Source organism: Bombyx mori, chromosome 7, assembly GCF_030269925.1.
Source record: "Bombyx mori chromosome 7, ASM3026992v2".
Lineage (NCBI taxonomy): Eukaryota > Metazoa > Arthropoda > Insecta > Lepidoptera > Bombycidae > Bombyx > Bombyx mori.
In genome coordinates this window covers 897,036-922,920 of record NC_085113.1, presented here as the reverse complement: position 1 = coordinate 922,920, position 25,885 = coordinate 897,036, and the positions used below count along the sequence as shown (strand labels likewise).

General features: G+C 38.2%; 1 protein-coding gene across 2 annotated transcripts; it reads right to left on the bottom strand.

Moving 5' to 3' along the window:
• Position 1: 1 nt before the first annotated feature.
• Positions 2 to 25,616, bottom strand: LOC101741477 (tol-Pal system protein TolA). 2 transcript variants are annotated; one of them, XM_062669313.1, is made up of 5 exons: positions 23,894 to 25,616; positions 9,125 to 9,176; positions 6,669 to 7,165; positions 2,471 to 2,674; positions 2 to 973 (listed from the first exon to the last, which is right to left on the bottom strand). In XM_062669313.1, exons 2-5 carry the CDS (start codon positions 9,156 to 9,158, stop codon positions 791 to 793), a joined length of 918 nt encoding a protein of 305 aa, XP_062525297.1. In that variant the 5' UTR covers positions 9,159 to 9,176; positions 23,894 to 25,616; the 3' UTR covers positions 2 to 790. The 2 variants fall into 2 exon arrangements, with proteins under 2 accessions (XP_062525297.1, XP_004923282.3); XM_004923225.4 differs by lacking the exon at positions 23,894 to 25,616 and adding an exon at positions 9,261 to 9,436.
• Between the last annotated feature and the right edge of the window lie 269 nt (positions 25,617 to 25,885).

The following is a 25,885-nucleotide window of genomic DNA, read 5'->3' as shown; positions in this document are numbered from 1 at the left end:
ATAGTAACAGTAACGTTTTATTTCTTATAACATCTCTGTGTTTTTCACCTGAATGACATCGCACTTATTATAATGTTAGTGATGACACTTTGGATGCTGCTTGTGTTTACGACACGACTTGGCATCGTCATTTCATATTAGATACTTTGAAAATTTAATAAATTTTTGTTTTAATAAGAAACTTTCTTCAAGTTGATTTTCTGTTTTCAATGACTCGGTCATGTCGCGTTATTTCACACAGTATCTTAATGTAAATTTATCGAGCCTAGGTTTAAAATGTGCGGTTCTAAAAAACACACACAAAAAAAACTTTCAGCGATTATAAATAACTTCTTTTATAAAAGTAAAAAAATATATGTTACAAAACATATCGTATCACAAGATCTAAATTACAACAACGACATTGTATTTACATCTAATTAATCTACCTAACCCAATTAAAGTAGGTACATGAATATCTTAAAGAGATGGAATAAATAAATTTTTAAGATATTTTGTTCTACTCTAATTGGTTTTTTTTTTTAATTACGGCGTTTACAAGTTTTTTGACTTAAAAATTACTAACGATGACATTTGATGTGTAAGTTTTGTTATCATTTCCAATTACATACTAAACCTTTCTTTTCTCTAATTCTTTAAAATGATCTACATAGGTTAAAACAAATACATAAAAATATCTAACCTACGTCATTACGAAATTTGCATAGTACCAACGTTAAAAACTAAACTGTCAATCTGTCAAAAAATGTATAACCGCCGTAATAGGTTATAAGCACCTAAAACCTTATTGCTACTGGTGTTGGTAGTCCGACTCTGAGTAGTACTCCTGGCTGTCCTGCCCGGGGGCTACCTTGTACTCCTTTTGGTTCGTACCTTCGTGTGAGGCGTCGTGGTGCTGCCCGGATCCAAGACCAGCGGCTGCCGCTTTGGCTGCAGCCTCCGCAGCGTTTGCCTGAGCTTGTTGTGCCGCGGCCTATTGAATTGAATTAATTCGATGCGTTAATGTCGCATAACTATAAACACTCATTTTCAATATACATAATTTTTGAATAAATTATCGTCTTTTATTTATTCAAACCAATCTAATAAAGTCGGTTTTCGTGAAATGCGACAAAAAACAGTAAATAAATGGTAAAAGGGTTAAGATTTTCATGTTGGCTAAATTGAATACAGAAGTAATATTAGGTATGTACAATATTCAGCCTTTGACTTATGAAAGTTAAAAATAAATTTTTTTTTCGAAATGTCACTGTTTGTCAAATTGTGTCAAGCTTTTATTCAAATTCTGCCCAGTTCATTGCAATTAAACTCTAATTATCCATATTGCATAAGGTGTACATATAACTGAAAGAAAATAATTAACATGAACAAAATAATTTATTAAACATTCGAATCCAGAAACAGTTGAACAATAGAAAGCCTTATGTAAATTATATAAAGTGCAATTTTTACTTTAGAAAAATATTGAAATCCGTATATCCTCTACAACGTACATCCTTGTTGCCATCTTTGACTCCTGTTTTTAAAAATAATTGTACTTAAATTTAATGAAAGAACTTAGCTATCTGTGCTTAGCTATCTACTGCTTAGAGGTGTACCTATGCTGTTGCTAATTTCATAGGCTGACCGACGTTTACATGTTTATTTTGCTTCTCTATTTAAAACACACTATGACGGTCTCACGATGAGAAAATTTCGTTTATGTACTAGCGTAACTGTATTCAAGAACTTTTCCGGCTCTCTTTTTCTTTCTTTACCTTATTGCTGATAGCCTGAATTCTAACTAGGGCTAGCGCAGGCCGGTGAGCTCACAGGCTAAGCTTGAGAGAATCGCTATCATTGGCCCTAGCAAAATCGGTGTACCGGATCGGAACCCACTGAGAACATCCTCCAAGAAACTAGAGAAGACAGTGTCTATGGGCTAGGTTGCGCGTCGAATTCAACATTCGACGGGAATGGCCACCAGTGATTGAGTGCTTAAAAGCACCTAGAGTGGATCGGAAGGATAGGACATGCTTAAGGCGACGGCAGCTTTCGTCCCTTCGATCGGAGATGCAAGGGGAGCGATTAAGGCATCCAAGAAAAAAGGGTTATCATGTCGCGCTTCTTTTTCGAAGAAGGGCTCTCCTTCGTCTTCTCACTGGCGCTTTTTTTTCTATCTATGCTGATAGCCTTGATAGGCTATTTCAGCTTCGCCCTAACGTGTGTAGGTCAGCTCACGGGGCTCAAGCCGGAGTGTTGCTAACACTGACCCTAGCAAGAGCAGTGCTTCGCAGAATCTACCACCGGATTGGAAACGCTACCCACTGATAGAAGATCCGGCCTCTAGAAACTCAGTGGGCTGTGTCTATAGGTTAATTCGCTCGTCGAGCCCTTCGTCGCGACGGGTTCGACGAGGACGGTGACCGGGAAGGCGCTAATAAGACATGTCACTAACAAAGATTTGTGCTTAATTTGGCTTTCGACATACCTGGGCCTTTCTGGCAGCCGACTGCGTTGCCTCGAAGTCGATTCTGACTCCGTGCAACTGTTCCTGGAGAGTGTGGAGCCTCTGCCTTGCAGCTCCAACCATAGCGGTCTGAGCTCCTAATTCACCTGCCGCCTGGGAGGCCGCTTCATTGGCGTTCTCTGATGTTGCTTGGGCTGCGTTCAGGGCTGCTTGGATCACGTTCACCTGGAAGGAAAATGATAGTTTTTTTAACATACACTTGTTGAGGTTACAACCATAGCAGCCGGAAGGAGGTTTGACTTCGAGTAGCGCTTTTAAAACGTATTCTAGTTCTAAGTAATTCTAAGCTCTAAGTAGTTCTAAGTAGTTTTCAGGAGTTGGTCAGATGTTGTGTACAATTGTAACTAAGACCTGGACATCTTAAGCTGTGTTGCAGCGTTATGTGTCGATGGAATCAAATCAGAAAGGGACCGACACAACTGCTAACTAATAAATACTATAAATGTTTATCGAAATATTCGATTTATTTATTGTATCGTTTCTATTTTTCCAATGATCAGACAAGCTAATCGTCCGGATTTCAACTTAGAACTTAGAAAAAGAAAGGAAAAACGATGATGGTCAAATAAGTCGTAGTTGCTATCAACCCCTCTGTTTTCGGAAAGGTTGGAACGTTCATAGGTTTCTAGGAGGTTCTGAGAGGTAAATTTGACTGTGCATCTACAGACAAAAACCCTGTAGGATTGCAAAGATATAGTAGAATACCGCGATTAACTCCCGGTAGTATGCTATGCCGATACTACCTGGAATCAGCTCACCAACATTAAGCCGAACAAGCTTCTGTTCAAAAATCTGCACGAAGCTTAGACAAATACACAGTGCGCTGCTCAACGCGAGCACATGAAATAACAGCCGACTGGCATAAAATATTTCCAGAGTCCATAGAAACGAATATAAACAAGAACAAAATGGTCCGCGTGAAAGCGCATTAAACGCTGATTGTATCAATAGCTGGTCAAACAAGAGAGCTGTCATATTTGGAAGGTTGAATTCACAAGGTTTGGTACCAAAATCCCCTCTCAGCGTGCAGTAGAAGTAAAGAAGATTCGTATTTACACCAGACAATGTAAAAACGGAAACAGACGAATTGAAAGCAACAAGATTCTATCACTATAAAAGTTATTGTCCAACGATAATTGGCAATTGTGAAGACAAAAAATGACCTCTATTAAAATACACAAAAACGTCTTATAGTGGCAATTACACAAAACGAATTACCGACTGTGTAAATATCTATACAAACATTAGTAATTGGAGCGTGACAATTGATATAATAATAAAAAAAAAACTGACCTAAACAAAAAGAAAAGTTCACGAATCAGTGATTTCTAATATTAAAAATGTTTTAATTAGAATTTAGCCGTGGTCGTTTGGCAACTGGGAATTGGACTTAATATGACATAGACATTGACACATGACAACGAAGACCAAATCGTTTTGAAACAGCAGAGATTCGACATATTATTTGGCAAAACACAGGTATGTATAGTAATCGGTACCAACGCCCAGACTCACAGTCCTAATAGGTAAATAATGTGTTTACTCGTAATCTAGAAGGTCATAACTCCTGGGCGTTTCGACTCATAGCTGAAGATAGCCGATAAACTTGAGACATCCACGTCAAATCACTTTCACGATGTGACAATTAATATTATGACGTCCAAGAGCGACTGTAACCACTTATCTTCAGGTGGGCCGTATGCTCGTCTGTCTACGGTTGCAATAAAAACAAAGATGTGCGGTGTCGTGGGACACCGGATAGGAACGAAATTCCTTATTATAAAAATATTAATTTTAAGTTCTATTCGAGGTATAACGGAAATAAAACTGGAGGTTTCGCAACAACCCACGGTCATTCGGTAACGGTCGAACTTACTGTGGTACACTTCATTCACTGGTTGTTTGCATAAGAGTTAGTGTATTGCGCAAACGAACGCTCTGAGATTGTGGTCAATTAATGATAAAAAATATGTGTTATTTTTTGTACGTTATTACAAAGTTAAGTCGTACACTGTGTACATTACTAATAAAAATCTGACGTTACGGACGCTTTTTCCCGATTAGGGTACCCCTCCGCATCGTCCCATAAGGAACTTCGTTCCAAAAACTATACCTGAGATCTTAGAACTTATATCTCAAGGTGGGTGGCGCATTTACGTTGTGGATGTCTATGGGCTCCAGTAACCACTTAAAACCAGATGGGCTGTGAGCTCGTCCACACATCGAAGCAATAAAAAAAATGAAAAACTTATGTGCTAAGGCTAATTGATGATGACGGCGAGTCGTGCGCTTGTCTGACCACCAATAGAATAATATTTTCATAACATCGTTACAATAATGGCGGGATTACGAGAAAACTACTCGATTATCCAACAGTTACTGAATATCCAATTTATCGAGCGACCTTTTTTGAAATCTTTTTTATGGTTATGAAACATTTATAATAAGTAATAATAAAAAGCCTTCTGCTTCGAAAATTATGACCAGATTTTTATTTATATTTAGTTTACACATTAAATCACGTGACGCCATTTTAAATTTCGTTATGTTACTGAAATAAAATAAATTACCAAACGTTAAATAAGATTTGTTTTCGTTAATTTTACGTTTATTATAATTTCAACATTATTAGTCACAGCGCCGATCTTTCTCAAGAATGCGAAATCGATTTTTTTTACAGTTGACAAGACGTTTGTTACTAAATATCGATTGCGAATCGATTTGTGTGGAGTAGCGTTTTCGTCATCGATATTAAAAGGGGAATCGACTTTTGAATTCAAATGGACTTTTTATTTATTTATTGCTTAGATAGGACGAGCTCACAGCCCACCTGGTGTTAAGTGGTTACTGGGGCCCATGGACATCTACAACGTAAATGCGCCACCCACCTTGAGATATAAGTTCTAAGGTCTCAAGTATAGTTACATTTAAAAATTTCTTTTAATTACACCCATAATATGATTGTTCAGGTGAGTTAAATAAAATTTGTTCATACAAATTAAATTCTATGCGAGCATTTAACTTTTAAACACAATCAATACGAATAATAATTAAGATATGAAGTAAAAATTTAAGTAATATTCATGCTAATTTTCCACATGAATTTTTTAATAAGTCTATTCTAAATTTAATGATGTGATCTTTAATTTGAAATTGGCAAAAATATCAATAAATCAAAAATCCTTTAGTTTAATATTGTTTAAAGCCACGCTGCAACCTGAATTCGTCACTGTTTGGAGGATATAATAAATTAACATAATAGTATGTAACTTAGACGTATTAAATAGAATAGTATGTAGTATGAACCAGATAATAATGATCGATAATAATGATGACCAGGTGAAATTGTTTTTGTTTAATGTTACTTAAATTTTGTCACCGAATTAACGTATTAGGATATAGTATAGTGGACTTGATTAGTTTTATATCCGTATTTGTAATGGAATCTTTCAAGATAATGTTCATAAACTTCAATATGTTGGATTAACGAAAATTTGCTCACGAAGCAAAGACAATGCGAATATTTCTAATATACTGACCAGAAAAAAAAACATTATGTTTAATTCGGCTTGCTAGTATTAAGGCGTGTTTATTTTTAGTTTTTAAACTACTTTTTTTTAAAACTATGTTATTGTAAACGATATATTCCCTCTCTTAATTTAATCAACTTGCCTGATAAAACTACAAGTCCTTTTCAGAGTTCATTGAACTCAGAACATTCTTTAGGTTTTCATACTAAAACAACGAGAAAATAACGGATTAATATAACACAATTTGTTAAGGACTGTAGATTAGATTCGCCCACGAGACTGCTGACCATGTTACTAACTAAGTCAAACTTTGCGAACGAATTGTCACCTCAAGTTACATCAACGTACTTAGCTGACTGGAGCCCATAGACATCTATAATTACACAACGTATAATTTTTGCGGGTTTAATTTTTATTACACGATGTTGTTCCTTCAGACGTGGAAGTCAATCATGAACATTTCTTAAGTACGTGTTTCATTAGAAAAATTAGTACCCGCCTGCGGGATTCGAACACCGGTGCATCGCTACATACGAATGCACCGGACGTCTTATCCTTTAGGCCACGACGACTTAAAATATTGTCTTTATTAGTCGATAAATCGTTTGGTTTGTCAAAAGTCAACGTACCTGATGCATAGCTTGCTGCGCGGCCTGGGCGGCTGACTGGGCGGCTCTCTTGGCTTGTTGCAACTGCATTTCTTCACCTTGGAGCGCAACCTTGGCGTCCCTGACTTGCTGCTCTAATCCTGACAGGATGACCTGCTTTCCTGCCAACGCCGCCTGAGCAGTGGCACTAGCCTGCGCCGCGGACTGCGCGAGGGTATTCTTGGCCACATACGCCGCCTGATACGCCGCCGCGGCTTGATTTCCAAGCGCTGTTTTCGCTTGATTCGCCGAACCGACAGCAATAGTTCTTAGACCACTTCCTCTGCTGTAACCTTTTTTGGTGTCGCCGCTTGTGGCTGCTTTGACGTCTTGGATGTAAGCGTCGTAGTGGCTGGCGGATTCTTGAGGCTCCTGGGCCTGCACTTGCTGGGCGGAGCTGTCGTAATCGTATTCATATTCGGCATGCTGTGGTGAATTATTCCGGGCTACTGGAGCTGCCGACGCCAGGTATAAGGTTCCTAAAGAAAAGATTATAATAGAATATGTTTAAAACATCCGAGTAGGGTTCTTTTTGTTTCAATTATGAAACTATTATTGATTACAGTTTTAATAAAATAATTAACATTTTAGAACGCTATGCTTGATACTACCTATTTTGAGATATCTCTGGCAAAAGCAATCAGTAAATTCATAATGATAGTTGAAAGAAGTCGTTTTCAGCTGTCTTGGTGAGCAAAATAAACAGCTGAGTCTTCAGTTTAACGTTACAGCCGCAGTATCCACGTAGATACATAAATATTCACTATCTTTTTTGCCATTTGACTTGTTAAATGTTTACCGCGGTCTATTTATTATGCGAAACAGATTAATTATTAATTCCTAGCGTAGATCCAAGGATTTTACTTGACTAAATTTAGTACTGTATTTAGTATGTATTGACATATATTTCAATTCACTGCTCCTTAATTTTTTTTATTGCATAGATGGGTGGATGAGCTCACAGCCCACCTGATATTAAGTGGTTAAAGAAACCCATAGACATTTACAACGTAAATGCCGCCACCCACCTTGAGATATGAGTTCTAACGTCTCAGTATAGTTACAACGGCTGCCCCACCCTTTAAACCGAAACGCATTACTGCTTCACGAAATAGGCAGGGGGGTGGACTCACAAGAGATCCTACCACCATTAAATTTGTGTAAAATAATGTTAGATCGACCTATAGTAATGAGATTTCAAATCAATCGCTATATGAATCTAAATAAAGGTAACTGGTGTTGGTAAAGGAATAGTCTCTAAGCAGTGGACGACTTAATACTTGAAATTATCTGTTTAGCCGCATTTTGGAGTTAGGTCTTAGAGTACAGTCAAACAATTGGTTTACGTTTGATCTGCTATAAATTGCTATTTTCTATTGGAGAGTATAGTGTATTCCAGAGCTATTAGTTATCAATTTTAATTGACATAATTAAACAATAATCAACTGTTGTTTACAAAGCAGCGTGCGTAAAACTATCGCGAGACTATCATGCAAATGTTACATGACAGAAAAAAAAAAATTAGCAAAGAAAGCAATTTTTATGTGCATCGATACGTGAAAATATATTCGTGTTAGGAAGGAACTAGTGGTAGTATTATACATAAACGCTTCCTTTGAAAACGTTATGTAAAAGTTATGTGTTTCTGTAGCACGCATCGGTTTTACGATGCTTTTATTGAAACTATTGTTGCATTGCTTACGCCGAATTAGAAACGAATCAATTAAATTTACGTTTTAATAATTAGCACAATGTGCATTAAGCTGCGATAATTAATTGGGAGAAATACAATTAAAAATAATAATTAGGTACAGTGACAGGCTACATAAACCAGCAAGCTCCCAGAGCGAGATTCTATTTTTCGACGGCGGCAACATTGGCGGGCGTTAATTAATTCGGAGCAATACAATAAAAAATTATCATTATCATTTTCGAAGGATTAGTTAAAATGAATATTTCTAAATGCGCTCTGCTGGGCTGGACAAAAATGTTTGTTTTTTTAGTGTGGTTCGGGGCTAAATGTTTTATAAAATAATTCAATTAAATTCATTTTTTAAGTTTAATAAACAAAAAACGAAATTTTATAGATTTCATAGTTTTTTTTTAAATCTTAAATTTTTCCTTAACCCTCAAATTTGTCATAAAAAATTCCATTAGTATTTATTATTTATATCACATGTAATTTTTATATAAACATGAATCGATTATTATTTTTGATGCAGCTTTAAATTTAATTTGCGTGATATAATTATTATAAAGGAATATAGGATTTGTAATTTAAAAATTGAGAATCGGTTAAACTTAGATTTCTGATTTACATTTTTGTACTTAGTTTTGTAAAAAATCATCTAAAGATTTCTTTATGATAGGTTAACGAGCTAAGCTTCGTATCTATATGTTATATATTAATTATAATTTTGTTATTTTACAATACTCACCCATACAGAGCAGTAAAGTCCTAAAAGTCTTCATTGTTATACCCCAGTCGAACTGAAAACACATAAAAAAATTACACTAAAAATGTTTAACTTTTTTTGTTTTTTATCAAACCACATAATGCACAAAATGGCTGACCTTCCAATACTTTCACAAATAATTAATTGTTTTCGGTTTAGGTTCTGGGGTGCTGTGCCCCTCGCTCGGTCTGTGTAGCAATGTACCGAATCCCAACAATCAGTTGTATTTATACTGCTTATTTCTTTACCAAAAGAACGAAGTTGATACCGAACAATATAGAGATGTTACAATGAAATTATTGTATCGTTTTTAAGATCACGATTTAATTATTTGTATTCCGTGCGGTGTCATTTGTGATTATTTAATCGATTGTATCGAATCGATTTTAGTTGCGGAAATTATGTTATTGTTTTATTATTTTTCATGGTATGACCGATGCCATGATTTTATTTTACTGCTTACTGAGTTTCTACTTAGTGTATTTTCAGTTGATAAAGATACATTGATGTACAAATTAAATATGTAATATTAGAATTGATTAGTTTGTCTAATTTCCTTCTAAGGCGCACAAACGTACAGACTCAAATCTGACCCAGAGGACAGTGAAAGGATAATGTCTTGCCGGATCCTTTGTATCCACTCTCGGTACTTTTAGGCCCCACAAGCACCGGTCACCGTCCTCATTGGACTTGTCCGATCTGGTAGTAGAATCAGCGAAACACTGCTCATGCTAGGGGCAATGTTACCAATTCTCTCAGACTGAACCCCTGAACTCGCCTATCTGTCTACGCGAAGCTGAAATAGCCCTTAGGCTACCAGAGAATAAGTACGAAAGAAAAAAGTGCAGACCCTCATTTTTTTTTATTTATTGCTTAGATGGGTGGAGGAACTTACAGCCCACCTGGTGTTAAGTGGTTACTGGAGCTCATAAACATCTACAACGTAAATGTGCCACCTACCTCGAGATATAAGTTCTAAGGTCTCAAGCATATTTACAACGGCTGCCCCACCCTTCAAACTGAAACGCACTACTGCTTCACGGCTGAAATAGGCAGGGTGGTGGTACCTACCCATATGGCTAATAAGCACTATCCTTTTTGCACATCAATAATGACAGAATCAAGAAACGACTTAGGACTTTCCTCAAGCTCTGTTGAACGTATACACATATATAAACGCACACTAAAAAATCATTTGACGCTATACATTGATTTCTCCAAAAATATAATTTTATACCATAGCTATAGTCATTTATTAGTTGCATTTAAATATACCAGCATATATGAAGTGCGTTGCTGAACATAACTCTTCGCGAACTTTGAAAGAGACTGGATCAGTTTGTCCTGGCAATATGGTGACATAGCAACCGCAATGCTGGACGCCCAACGACAAAATACTTTTCAGTTTGGCTTTTGAATTAATATACAGAAACTGTTCTTAACCACTTTTCTTCTAACTCTCCGCATCCGTAGTAAAATATATTTATGAACTTAATTTCCCCGCTTATCCCTATAGTGTCGTTTTGTTACCATTCTCAATGAAGATAAGCTGCTCAATAAAATGGCTTATGGCCAAAGCCAATAGCCCGTAAATTAATGTAGTCCCACTTCGATATCATATACATATAGGATAAGATATGAATGAGCAACAGCATGTAACACCATTACCAAAATAGTGAAACTACTAGGATTGCTACTTGATAATACTATCCATACAGAAATATATTTAAGTAAATTTCAATACTTTATATTAATATGAAAGTGCTATTTTGAATTTTTATTAGCATCCCATCCATCAAACCTGAATACTTCATTGCTTCGCAGTAAAACTAACTTGGATGGCCTTGCATTCCTTACAGGTAGGTAAAATAAAAGTTAAAAATATATTTTTTAACAAAATTACTATTAACAACTCTATGTAATATCTCTGCATATTATTAGATTCGTGCATTGTAGAGATCAATATTAAATCCGTAATACACATTTCTGGCCTACATTGTATTCCTGCTGATCACCTTCCAGATACTAAGCCGTAACTCTAATATACCATACTACCATACCTATACCTACCCTACCCATAGTAACTTTTTTCTCACTGCTCTCGGTGGAATGGCTTTACAGGTTCACCAGGACTGATGGGGAAGCTCAGCTACTACTACCACTCAACGTTCGCGTGCCCACGATTCATGTTTGGGGCGCAAATATCCAGGAGCGTACGTAAAGTGTTGTTAAATCTGAAGAGAGGTAGTAGAACATGTCTATTCTATTCTATCAGTCCACAGAAGTCCACTGCTGAGCATAGGCCTCCCCCAAGCCTCACCGCAAAGATCGGTCCAGCGGATCCCCACGAACCTCAATAGGGCTTCGGTCCATCTTGTTGGAGGCCTACACTACGTCCATCTTGTGGGAGACCCACACTACGTCTTCCGATACGCGGTCCCCACTCAAGAACTTTTCTGCCCCGACGGCCATTCGTAGAACATTACAGACTTATATTACAATATAACAATATTTTTTATTTATATAATAATAATTATATTATGTATTGGTTTATAATATGTTAGAGGAAGTCTGAAAGTAGTACCTGTGACAAAGAAGTTGAGAAGTGCGCGTTTGGTATGGACATGTTATGAGACGAAATGAAAATAAGGTTAGTAAGAGATGAACGTGGAAGGATATAGAGGAAGAGGTAGACCTAAGAAGAAATGAATGCTTCGCGACAATCCAGACAGAACATGTTATCTGCTTCTTCATTCCCGTCACTAAATAAGTTTTATTAATAAGTGCCTATCGGCTTATGCGCACAGAAAAACGTTTAGATCGTATCAGAATCATAGTAGCCGAAGCTAATACTAAGTTAACGAATTGCACACAAACCCAATCCAATTATGTCGCAACAATTCGTTATTATAATCAACAAGAGCAATCAAATGGTGGAAACAAACAAAAAATACTTTTGAGATATCAATGCCTTTTAAATCTTGTCTTATCTGTAATTGGCATTGAAGTAAATAATGTTATCTTGATTAATCAATGAAATAACCTGTTTTTTGGGACGGGGCCACCGGGGGTCCGTCGGGGGCCGCACCCGTTCGGGGCTTATGCATCTGGCGGGGCACAGAGCTTAAGGGAATCAGTGGTTGAAGATGGTAAGGGCTCACCCCTCCTCGCGTCTCTTCGTCACTTCTGAGGGTCGTGACCATTATATTTCGATAGGATTTTACTTCTTGTAATGTCCCTTCGATCATTTACCACATGAAGGGCTTCGTGGAATGGGATCTCTAGTGTGGTGCGGATTTGATTGAACCATCTTGTTGGACTGCTCCCGCGCGGTCTCTTTCCCTCCATCTTCCCTGTCACGAATAGTCTCTCTAAGCTGTCCGGTGTTTTCCGAGCAATATGACCGAAGTACTCGAATGCACGGCGAAGGCAAAGTGTGGACAGTCTTGTCTTGATCTGCAGTTGGTCTAAGATAGACACATTGGTTCTCTTCGCTGACTAAGGTGTCTGGAGCATTCTTCTCCAGCACCACACCTCGAAAGCATCCACGCGTTTGCGATCAGCCGCTTTAAGGGTCCAAGTTTCCGCTCCGTATAGAAAAATGGAAAATACCATAGAGACGCTCACATACTAAACGACTAACCTATCCCGCCTGACGCCCAATTGCCGCCTGAATAAAAATAAACAGAAAATATGTAACAGTGACCTGTTTTGTACTGCATAATAGCCGAACATTTTATGTCTAACGAAGAAAAACAGGTCATTCTCTAACGTCTCCTCAGCCTCAAGTGAGTGTTACTCGATTTATTCTTAATGACAACGAAATTCAATATTAATCTAATAAATAAATATATACGGGTCGACAAGAGACCCCTGAAATTGTAAAATGTCCTACCACCTAAGGCAAGACAGGCAGGCCGTCGTGTATAAAAACACTGTTGACAGTTCTCAAGGAAATGGGTGCATAGGGCTTTTATATATAAATGGTGCATATCTTTTAAAATTTGATAACTAAAATTCATGGTGGAAGTTTAGCGGCCAGTAGAGACTATCTTACAACCGTTGTGATCCAAAACGAAACTTATGTATGCTCATTAACACTGAAGTCGATTAAGTCTCCGGTCGATAAAATTAAATAATTACAGAAAAAAAATATATAATACATTTTAAACTTAATTAATTATTAATAATTTAAATAATAATAAAAATTGTATAATATATTTTTTTCTGTTCTATAGAGTTGACAGACATATTCTTCGCACATTCAGTAGCCTAACTCTGTCGTGAAATATACTTTACTAGCAATCCGCCCTCGCTTCACTTCGGAAACTGTAATTCATTATTAATTTCTCCACTACTTAATGGATGTTATTATACATATAAACCTTCCTCTTCAATCACTCTATCTATTAAAAAAAACCGCATCAAAATCAGTTGCGTTGTTTTAAAGATTTAAGCATACATAGGGATATAGGGACAGAAAAAGCGACTTTGTTTTATACTATGTAGTGATTTATTAAGTTTTCCACGTACGCGTTGCAGCGATTCACAAATATAACGATATTTCACGAAAACGCCTTTAAAAGCCGTTGTGAATTGCTTAGAAATAAAGTAAGAACATCTCCAACTAGCCGTGAAGTAAAACTCTTGAATCGAAAGCAGATTCATTGTCGGTGGATCGTGTTGAGCGTGATTTATTCACAAAAAAAAAACTATGGGAAAGAAACTCTCAATTACTTTCAATAGAATCAGACTGAATTTACGGATCAAATTCCACATTTTAAGAGTATACATTTCGGTCGCAATTCCTAATAATATTCCTAACAATAGGACACAGAATAATATTTTGAAATAAGGATTCGTCCTAATCTTTTGTTTCACGATAGTGTTGGAAAATTGAAGGCCAATGTCGCTGTTAGATAGATAAATAGAAGATAGTGTTGGGAAATTAATTTTAATGATTTCTGTAAAAAAACATTGGTTCACATTGTCGAGTTAATAACAAAGGGTAAGACAGCTATTATAGTATACAATCTAGGGCTTAGACCTCATGTCTCAAAGTGGGTGGTCATTCGCGTCGTGATGTCTATGGGCTCCAATAAGCATTGAAAACCGGATCCGTGTGCTCGTTCACACCACAATGCAATAATAAAAAAATTCAACTCAATCAGTCAGTTTCGGAGTTTATCAATATTACAATTATGTACCAACATTCATTCTATACATTTCTCAAAACTTAATTCAGTTATCGGTAAGCGACCAAGCAATCACAAACATTTTATTATAATGCAAATAAGAAAAATGGCGTGCACAATTTAAGTAGATATTGCCTTCATATTGCAAATATTTCGTGCCGTGGGCGCACACTTGTTAAAAAAAAGAACATTATTAACTATAGACCGTCTCTTAAACTTCAATTTTAGGGTAACGTATATAGTTTTAACAAAACCTTGTAGTTTTGTCATTTTATGTCACAACTTATTATAGAATAAAACAATATAATATATAGGATAGGACTTTTTGGCGGGAACGCGAGGAGTGCAGTTGTTTGATTTGTTATATTTTGTCTATTTAGTGTTTCTTCAGGTTTAAATGTGTAATAATGGTGGTTTATTAACTGTTTAATATCGAAAGTGCACAAATGTTGGAAAATGAAACAAAGCCGCTGGACGTAACTTTTCGGGATCCTCAAAAAAGTCCACTGAAGAAAAAGATTATATTTCATCACATATCATCTCATTTCATTTAATTTCATTCCAGTTGATTAATGTCTCAAATTAATCATCTTCATTTCATTTCACTCCATTTTATTGGTGCTTTTAGGTACCTCAAGCACCGGTCACCGTTCTCGTCGAACCCGTCGCTTGCGACGAAGGGCTCGACGAGTAAATTAACTCTCAGACACAGCCCACTGAGTTTCTCGCCGGATCTTCTCAGTGGGTCGCGTTTCCGATCCGGTGGTAGATTCTGCGAAGCACGGCTCTTGCTAGGGTTCGTGTTAGCAACGTCGTCAGGTTTGAGCCCCGTGATCTCACCTACTAGTTAGGGTTCCGCTGATATAGCCTCTCAAGGCTATCAGCTAAGGTAAGGTAAGGTAAGGTAAGGAAAAAAAAAAGAGATATACGATAGAAGTTCCAATTGCAAACCTCGAATGGGCCTATATGAATTTTTCTTAACAGAAACAGCAAGACGTTCGCCCTTGCGAGCTTATAATACCTGCTACGTTGTATATTCTCATAGACACCACTAGTGGTCTATTAGCTACGTATACCATTGATGAGACCTAGATCCTGACTGGGAGCTTAATACTAGTTTCGCTAATATTGCTCAAGCGCTTCAAAAGTAAACACTTGATCATATTAAACTTCACGTCTCAAGCCGGATTTATACACATAAGACTGGTAGGCATACTACGGTCGTCCTTTTCTCCCTCTTCTTCTTTGGAGGCGCCAGAGTCTGACATAACCCGGTATGCTACCAATGCCAACCGTAAACGTATTCCCCAACGTTACAAAAAATTACTAGTAAACACACTTATACACTCTTTTTTTGGGCAGGAGGACTTCCGCCCTCCACCTAGGATGGCGGGTGGGGCATGTCGGAGTCGAACCGACTAAAAACCTCCTCTCGCTCAACAACCCACGTCCGAACCACCTCGCATGAGACAGAACTCGTGAAAAGGCAAAGGAGGGAAAGTGAAGCGTTTATTGCGGATCACATCTCTCCCATCACCCTCCCCCTCGGGACGCCGGACCACGACCACCCGCCCTCTCGGTCGGCAGGCTATCCGAAGCGCACCTAGATGGTGTCGGCTAGAATACTTATACATATAGGCATTTACTTAATAAGTAATTAGTGGTTATCAAGTCAAAAAGTCTTCGTCCCGTGCAAAATGTGTAAAGTCACAGAGAAAATGTGTTGCTATCCTCAAAACAATGTCGCCGCAGTCTGCGGTCAAGGTAAACGAAACTTCTTATCATTCACTCCCTTTCGATTAATTAACTCACGTATTATGCACGTGACACCAAATGTTTTAAGAAATTACTAAATAAACAACGTCATTTATAAAGCAATGTTCTGTAAATGTAAAAGCTATGACCATATACATGTGTACAACGAAATGATTGCATGTAAAATGGGCTTAATGGTGAATTATGAATAAAAATTTAACTTTAATAATTTTCGTAATACAGTCAAAAGGTATTTAGAATCACAAAGGGAAAATCTTTCGCCAGGCTCTCGCGTTTTGTTATTGTTCGAAGCTTCTATCTAACTTACCTTGAAAAAGTCGTTAGCGCGATTCAGGTTTTTATGCTTATATTCTATTATAGCTACCACTACTCGTTTAACGTTTGACATTCAACGATCTTCAGCTATTTTCTCATAAGTCATGGGCACCATGTTCACGATTGACTTCCACGGTGAAGGAATAACATCGTGTGTCGTCGTGGCCTAACGGATAAGACGTCCGATGCATTCGTGTTGAGCGCGATGCACCGGTGTTCGAATCTCAGGCGGGTACCAATTTTTCTAATGAAATACGTACTCAACAAATGTTCACGATTGACTTCCACGGTGTAGGAATAACATCGTGTAATAAAAATCAAACCCGCAAAATTATAATTTGCGTAATCACTGGTGGTAGGACCTCTTGGTAGTCCGCACGGGTAGGTACCACCACCCCGCCTATTTCCGCTGTGAAGCAGTAATGCGTTTCGGTTCGAAAGGTGGGGTAGCCGTTGTAACTATACTGAGATCTTATGCCGGCCACTCACATGCGCGCAAATATTCGTACATTGTACGAATGTTTGCGCGCATGTGAAGGGCCGTCAAACATTCATTCGCAAACTTAGCGGCTGTGCAAATGGGTTCGGTACTCAATTTGCGAACCCGTTTGCGCTTCCTCCTACACTTGTTTACGAATGTCTCACGAATTTCTCCTCCTTTTTAATTTGTCAATAGAACATTGAAGAGAAAAACGAGTTTTCAATTCTTTCCCAGACATCATTAACAGCCATGCTGTTTTTATGGGATTTCTTTTGATGAAGATACGCTACGCAGTAGACGTCACGATCTATGAAAATAGCGAAACGTCCGTTGCCTTCGCAATCCTGGGCGCAACTGGTCACACGAATGTGTGGGAGACTACGTGAAGGATCGCGGTTCGCGCGCTTTCATGACTGTTAAAAAACCGACACAGCTTGGAAAACCACGAATGCAGCGAAAACTTTACATAATCATTTGCAAAGTTTGAGAATGTGAGTGACCGGTGTTATAACTTATATCTCGAGGTGGGTGGCATTTACGTTGTAGATGTCTATGGACTCCAGTGATTACTGGACAGGTGGGCTGTGAGCTCGTCCACCTATCTAAACAATCATAAAAACATTATAATGATGGGTGGACGAACTCACAGCCCACCTGATGTTAAGCGGTTACTGGAGCCCATAGACATCCACAACGTAAATGCGCCACCCACCTTGGGATATAAGTTCTAAGGTCTCAAGTTTAGTTACAACGGCTGCCCCACCCTTCAAACCTAAACGCATTACTGCTTCACGGCAGAAATAGGCAGGGTGGTGGTACCCACCCGTGCGGACTCACAAGAGGTCCTACCACCAGTAACAGCTGGCTTGGCTGAAGCCACCGACGCGACGTTCAGGCGTGTTGGACCGTGAATACTAGCTCCACACGCTAATTACATCAGTAAACAGCTTAAAATACAAAAAAGCGATTATCTTTAATCATTTGTGAATGTGCTATCGTGATAGCAATCATCATCAATACAACTGGCTTCGTTTTCAGAAAAGATATCAATGCACCCTGAGTAATTTTTCGATCGCAATTTCTGCGCGTTATTTTCTAGTGTATCCTTACTTATCTTATACCTTTAAACGAGCAATTCTTGTATATTAATATATATATATATATGTATATAATCTGAATCTCGGAAACGGCTCCAACAATTTTCATAAAATTTAGTATACAGGGGATTTCGGGGGCGATAAATCGATCTAGCTACGATTTATTTTCAGAAAATGTTGTTTTATTCGTGTTTTCAATAATCAACTCTTCCCGACATCTATTGGCGAATAATAATACTATTTTTCTTAATTGAGGGCAACTAACCGCTTTAAAGACACTACAAGATGGCGTTATAAAGAAAAACTGAGCTAAGCTCGGCCATCATCTGGTTCAAATTAAAGGAGCTTATGGCATAGTTTAAGTAGTCGTTCGTATATTAAAAAAACAGTTCAGAGTTTACGTGGTCAGATGCAGAATATTTTTTATTGATTGTCCAGGTCGAGGCAAAACTCAGAAAAACCTAAACTTACAATATTTTGTTTGTGTTGCAATAATACAATTTAACAGAGTTATTTGTAATTGTTATGAAAATATTGTCCATTTGTGACGCACAAGGCTCACAAGACAAGAACGACTTTCACTGAATACATTTTTTTTATAGAATACCTCGCTCACGACTATTTTTTGCCTTGCCTTGGATTATTCTCCTGCGGGAACGAATCAAGAATGGCGAGATTCGCAGGAGATCCAAATTAACCAACATTTTTTATTTGTTATTTATTGCCTAGGTTTGTGGACGAGCTGACGGCCCACCTGGTTTTAAGTGGTTACCGGAGCCCATAGACATCTACATCGTAAATACCGCCACCCATCTTGAGATATCAGTTCCAAGGTCTCAGTATAGTTACAACGGCTGCCCCACCCTTCCAGCCGAAACGCATTAATGCTTCGCGGCAGAAATAGGCATAGCAAAATCTGCCGGTTCCTTTTTATTCCTATCTGTGTTTAAGATCTGTTTTGACGAAGCACGAAAAGAGTACATAGTGGTGGACAAGGACGAAAATATGACTGGCGTTGGTAATACCTACCAACGTAGACTTGTAGAGTACTTGAGTTGTTGGTAGACTATCGGTAGCTACCCGTCATCAGCATCAGTTTACGACTGGACTAAGTTCTACCCTAAGGTTCGTCATAGTGACCGGTTCTGCCCAGTGCATATCCAGCGGATTCCCCCGACCTTTAACGGGTCGTTGGTTAATCACGAAGGAGGTCTATCCACGCTGCGTTTACCGGCGCGCGGTAATGTGCCCTGACCACTGCCACTTCAATCTCGCAATTCTACAAATTCAAATTCAAATTTAAAATCATTTATTTCAACTTAGATGTCAGTATAACATACTTGTTGAATGTGAAAATATAAATAACAATGTTAACTCTACCTACACTATGCTTATCCTAGGCTATGCCGTCGTCGTGGCCTAAAGGATAAGACGTCCGGTGCATTCGTATCTAGCGATGCACCGGTGTTCGATTTCCGCTGGCAAGTACCAATATTTCTAATTAAATACGTACTTAAGAAATCTTCTCGATTGACTTCCACGGTGAAAGAATAACGTCGTGTAATAAAAATCAAACCCGCAAAATTATAATTTGCGTAATTACTGGTGATAGGACGTGATGTAAGTCCGCACGGGTGGGTACCACCACCCTGCCTATTTCTGCTGTGAAGCAGTACTGCGTTTCGGTTTGAAGGGCGGGGCAGCCGTTGTACTGTTAAAAGTGAGACCTTAGAACTCATGTCTTTAGGTGGATGGCGGTATTTACACTGTAGATGTCTATGTGCTCTGGGAACCACTTAGCACCAGGTAGGCCTTGAGCTCTCCCACCCATATAAGCAATAAAAAAAGACAAACCGGTTGCAATAGCAGTATAACGATTGTTGAAATCCCATTTGAAACTATTGGAAAACGAGTCGCTCAAGTTATTTCATATCGCTCAAAACCTTTCACCGACGCAACAGTTATGTTCTTTTCTTCGAATTTTATGCCTAGATTTGGTGACAAATAAATGCAATTGCTTTCGGAAACGTGCCCACGAAGCACGAAGACACCGAACAAACACTGAACGGATCGATTATTATAGAAATAATTCAATAGATTTGAATATTTTTAACGCTTCGTGCTATTGAATCATTTGACACAGTATTGGATGGGTAGGACTTCTTGTGAGTCCGCGCGGGTAGGTACCACCACCCCACTTATTTCTGCCGTGAGGCAGTAATGCGTTTCGGTTCGAAGAGTGGGGCAGCCGTTGTAACTATACTTGAGACCTTAGAACTTATATCTCAATTTGGGTGGCGCATTTACGTCGTAGATGTCTATGGGCTCCAGTAACCCATTAAACACCAGGTGGGCTGTGAGCTCGTCCACCCATATAAGCAATAAAAAAAGGAGATTTTTTAATACAAAGTCGGCCAGTTGAACGCACAGGCGGTCTGGTGCTATCGGCCACCAAAATTCATAGACAAGTAGTCTATGAATTTTTATTATTTAATTTTTACTTGAATAACGCTGTCCACCATGAGATGTAGCATGATGGCACAATTTTGTCAGTATCACAGCGGTCGACTTCAGATATACATACTTGAAAATGATGGCTGTACAGTCTTGTAGTGATCAACACCCAATATATTAAGGTATTAGGAAGTTCGGTACCAAATAACAATAACTTAAGGTTGATTGTAAGGTTGGTACTTTTTGAAATACGTAATTAATTGCAGTAAAAGTTCAACAGCTAAATAAACATGTAAGAAAAAGGCTTGAAGTACTTAGATATAATAGCTTTGCTTGGACTAAAATTTAAACGATGGTCTGTGGTATTTTATGATTTCTACTCTTCGACTGTAATACACTAAGTTTATTCAGATTGAGGTTATAGCTAACTTGTAATTTCATTGTCAACCTAGATTTTACGCAAGTTTGATTAAAATTTGTAGAAAAATTTGTTCAACATAATGTTCTCAAGTTTTGTATTCGTCCGACTACTGAGATATTCACACTGCAATACATTTGCCAAATGAATTGACTCTTGCGAGTCGATTAAAACACGTGATTTGCTGTAATTTTAAGAAAATTGACCTAAAATAGCTCTTATGCCTAAGCAGGAAGACTGTTGCTCGATAAGTTTTGTAATAGTGCAGTGTCCAACTGTGCAATCACGTCTTGGGCGCCGTTGGCCAACGCTTTGTGAAACTCTGATGTAAACTCCCCGTGAGCATGACCTTAGTGGACATCGGGCGCCGATAGACGTAGACCCGCTCGTGGCCCGGCAGTAACTTGCGTGACTAATTGGTATTTTGTACTCACGAATGCTCACAGTTGTACAGCCTGTTAGCTGTATTGACATTATTCATGATGGAGATTACCATTTCGTACAAACAGCTTGCTCATCTATTAACGCTCTTACATATATTAATTTACCACAAATTTAATTATCCAGTCATAAACAGTTGAGGAACTAGAGATGTTTGGTGGTTCAATAGGTCAACATTTATATTTTTAAACAAACCTAGGAATCAAAGACCTATTAAACAGCTTCTGAAAGGTTTGAAGAAAGTGATGCAGATTTAAAATTTCTGAAACAGTACGTTACGGTACTTATTACGGTGTGCCTTTACGTAGAAAATATATTTTTTTAAGACGTCGACGCACAAATTTCCAATCCATGCGAACCTTGTTTAGCAAAATATTAAAACGTTTACAGCAAATTTCCTGGTAGTTGCGTGTTGCTAGTCCGCACGGATAGGTTCCACAGACCTGCCTATTTGAACCTATTAACTATTTAACTATTTGCCGCTGTTTGAACGATGAAACAGCAGTTAGACAATACAAATATTGATATTTCAAAGTATTCTCTAAGCCTTTCAAATATGTTGCATTCAAACTGCAAGAAAGTTTGAGGTGGCAATCTATAATACTGAATAATAACTACTAATTTTTACTGGTGGTAGGACCTCTTGTGAGTCCGCACGGGTAGGTACCACCACCCTGCCTATTTCTGCCACACTTCGTTAATAAAATGCCACACGCTATGTAACTAAAACAAAAACTATTCAAATCTAGACTCTTTTATTATCATTGAAAGTAAATTCCGATCGAATTAAAACGTAAGAAAAATCGTTTAAAATTATCAGACTAGATCCGGGCAATAAGGTTTAATAAAATCACGGCCGTTTGTCAATTTTTCGAGAATTTTTTCAGGTAACCCGTACAATACAACGGTGACTGTTGTCTTACAAATAAAGAACAAAGTCGTTAGATAACCTGCGCAATGGATGAACGCATTCGTGTGTGGCCAGAAAACAAGCGGGAAGCGCGGAGTGAGCGTAGAGCGAGGAGAGATTCAATGGACCTTGAACCAAACTTGTACCTTAACCTTTTTGTCGTGTCATGCAACCTCTTTGATAGGACATAAGACCTACAACGACTAGACATAGACTAAGACAGAAACTTGACAAAAATTCAGTTTTTTTTTTTTAAGAGATTTTATGACCTGGTAACTGAGACCTTTAAGTCATGTCTTATTTTAATTTATATTCATATTTTTATGAAAAATGATAATATGGAGTGAAATGAAATGAAGATGATTAATTTGAGTCATTAATCAACTGGGATGAAATTAAATGAAATGAAATGGGATGAAATATAATCTCAGTAAAATGGTGGTCATTTACTAAGATTTTTTCAGTGGACTTTTTGAAGGATCCCGAGAAGTTACGTCCAGCGTTTCATTTTCCCACATTTGTGCACTTTCACAGATATTAAAAAGTTAATAAACCACCATTATTACACATTTAAACCCGAAGAAACACTAAATAGACAAAATAAAACAAATCACACAACTTCACTCCTCGCGTTCCCGCCAAAAAGTCCAAAATTCAGAAATTAAGAGAAATGGAACATAGATTATACACTTAATATATTTGGAAATGGAACGAGGGCGGACGTAACTAGCGGCAGGCAGTACTTTTTTTGAATTCCTAAAAGACGGGACACGAACCAGACGACAAGGAACGACCGTTCTCATATGTGCATAGAATAGACGACAAAAGAACTAACCGACCGTTCACCTTTATTACTTACAATACACAAAATTTTGATACACTCTGATTCTAATTTTAACATACGCTTTTCCACCTAATATTAACTGTGTTACCTTTTCGGGTTTGCTGGAAGAAAATTCAACTATGAATTGAATTTCGCCTTTGGCACATACCATTTCAAAGGATTATTCTATTTGTTCTGATATATTTCTGTAATGACTAAGTATTTAATAAAATATATCCGTAAGCATTACGCTATGTAATATTTAGTACTTTCATTTTACAATACGTAGCATGTAGTACTCTTTTCCAACAACATTTGAAGAATCATATAATTTCCCTCAAAAAAACCTTGGAGAAACAATAGCAAAGCAATATTCATGAAAACGCACTCTTAATGTAAAGGTACCAAATAGAAGAGGTTAATACTTCTACGGTGGTGGGTGGTGCAATATTGAAGGTATGACAAAATCAGTTTGTCGTTTGAATACACGAGGAAGTGGAACATTCGGACAAATTTTCAAATTAAAACTCATGATTGTTCCGCACCAAAATAAGGCAGAATACTCACGCTATTTTCAAATTCTCCCCTAATATTTTTGGTATTGCAAGTGCGAAAGGTGGGGCGTTGACCCCATTAGTCAGTGCGAGCAGTGCCTGCTTGAAAAGTTGGACAGCCGTTGTTTGTATATAGGACCTCATGTTTTTAAGATGGTCGGCAGTATGCGCACTGTAAATGTCTATGAACTCTAGTTACTAACGCAAGGTAAGGTATGATCTCTACCAATTGACGCTCATAAAAAAAAACCAAAATTTTATTCGCTCTTTTCAAGGCCTGAACTTACTTCCAACTTGTATCTCCATCTTTTTAACTTACGTAAAATGCATTATTGTTTTCAGTTAGATCCAATTTCCTTCTAGTTCAGACTTCGGGTCACGATATCGTTTCATTTAGTAATATTACGTTTCACATTCAAAAAGATCCATGATTGTACAACAATTGATTGAATAACTTTGTACAGTTTTCGTGAATTTTGCATTTTAGCCTATTTCATAACAGTCGTTCTGCGGTGTTTCTAAACATGGCCACGCTTTTACTGTAACTTCTGACGCTAGCGAAAGGCTACATTTTACATTTTCAGTATCGCTCGGCAAATCAAAATTGCATAAAAACTTTTTATTTCATATTATAATTAAAAAGTATAGCAAACCGACCCGTACGTCACTCTCGCGGCCGTATGCCCGCTCGCTATACTTTTTTTTTTATTGCCTTTGTAGGCAGACGAGCATACGGCCCACCTGATGGTAAGTGGTCACCGTCGCTCATGGACGTCAGCAATACCAGGGGCAGAGCCAAGCCGCTGCCTACCTTAAAGTACTCTCCGCAAGCCTCGTTTGAAGAAGGACATGTCATAGCGCTCGGAAAACACCGTGGAGGGGAGTTCATTCCAAAGCCGGATGGTACGTGGCAAAAAAGATCTTTGGAAACGCACTGTCGATGAACGCAGCGGTTCCAGATAATATGAATGAACTCTGCTCCGATGGCGGGAGGTGCGATGATAAAAAGGAGATGAGGGAATCATTTCGAATAATTCCTCAGAGCATTCCCCATGGACCATGCGGTATAAAACACAGAGAGAACCGAAGTCCCTCCGTAGACCCAGAGGTTCCAAGCGATCCGCGAGAGCAGGACTATCGACCATCCGAACAGCCCGTTTCTGTATGGAGTCAAATGGAAGTAGCTGGTATTTGGGAGCCCCGGCCCAGAGGTGAAAGCAGTACTCCACGCGAGGTCGGACCTGCGCTTTATAAAGCGCAAGTCTCTGTCCAGGCGTGAAATACCGCTTCGCTCTGTTAAGAACTCCCAACATTTTAGAGGCCAATTTGGCTTTACCTTCCAAATGACTCCGAAACTGGACATCGCTCGAAATATCGACCCCCAGAATCCAGATACTCGCGGAAAGCTGCAGGGATACTCCTTGAAATTCCGGCGCCATGACAAAAGGGTCCTTCTTCGCAGTGAAGCTAGTATCTATCTATCATATCTATCATAGCTAGTATCTATGTCCGTCTTTTAACAGAGTGTATAATCTATGTTCCGGGCGCTTCCGTTTTGAGTGTGAATAGCGTGCGCTTGCGTCGGAATGTAATTATCGTTTTAAAATTGAAAATTGTTTGTGTTTAAGAAAGATTAGAATTCGAAATTCGATACTGGTGGCTAACCCATAGTTTTATTGAATAAAAATACCCCTGAGATCTACCCCTCACTATAAAAGTTATTTATCCTAATGCAAAAATCCATCCATAACCGTTCTAGATATGGGACGCGCGTAACGGCTCGTGACGTCATTGCGACCAAAATGCGGGCCTGCGAGAGAGACAGCGAGTTATTTCATCTACAGTCCCATTTTTTGTAACATTAAATAATTAAAGTGAAACTTCTTTAGAATCGTTATGATTTCAAACTCGATGAAACGAAAAAATAAGTCCATAGAGACACAAACACATAAATGTATAGGACACAGCCGGCGAGAGAATGAGATAGAACACATTAGACGTTCTCGGTCTCTTCTTTGTGCGACTCTTCGTAGCATTCCCACTATAGTCTACTAAACATTGTCCATATATGCTGTGTAGTGGGATAGTCAGTATTTATTATTGTTTATTAGTTTCACTTCTACCGTGTGTGACTTGATCAGTTGCTAGCACTCAAATATTCATATTTTTTTTTTTTTATTGCTTAGCTGTGTGGACGAGCTCACAGCCCACCTGATGTTAAGTGGTTACTGGAGCCCATAGACATCTACAACGTAAATGCGCCACACACCTTGAGATAT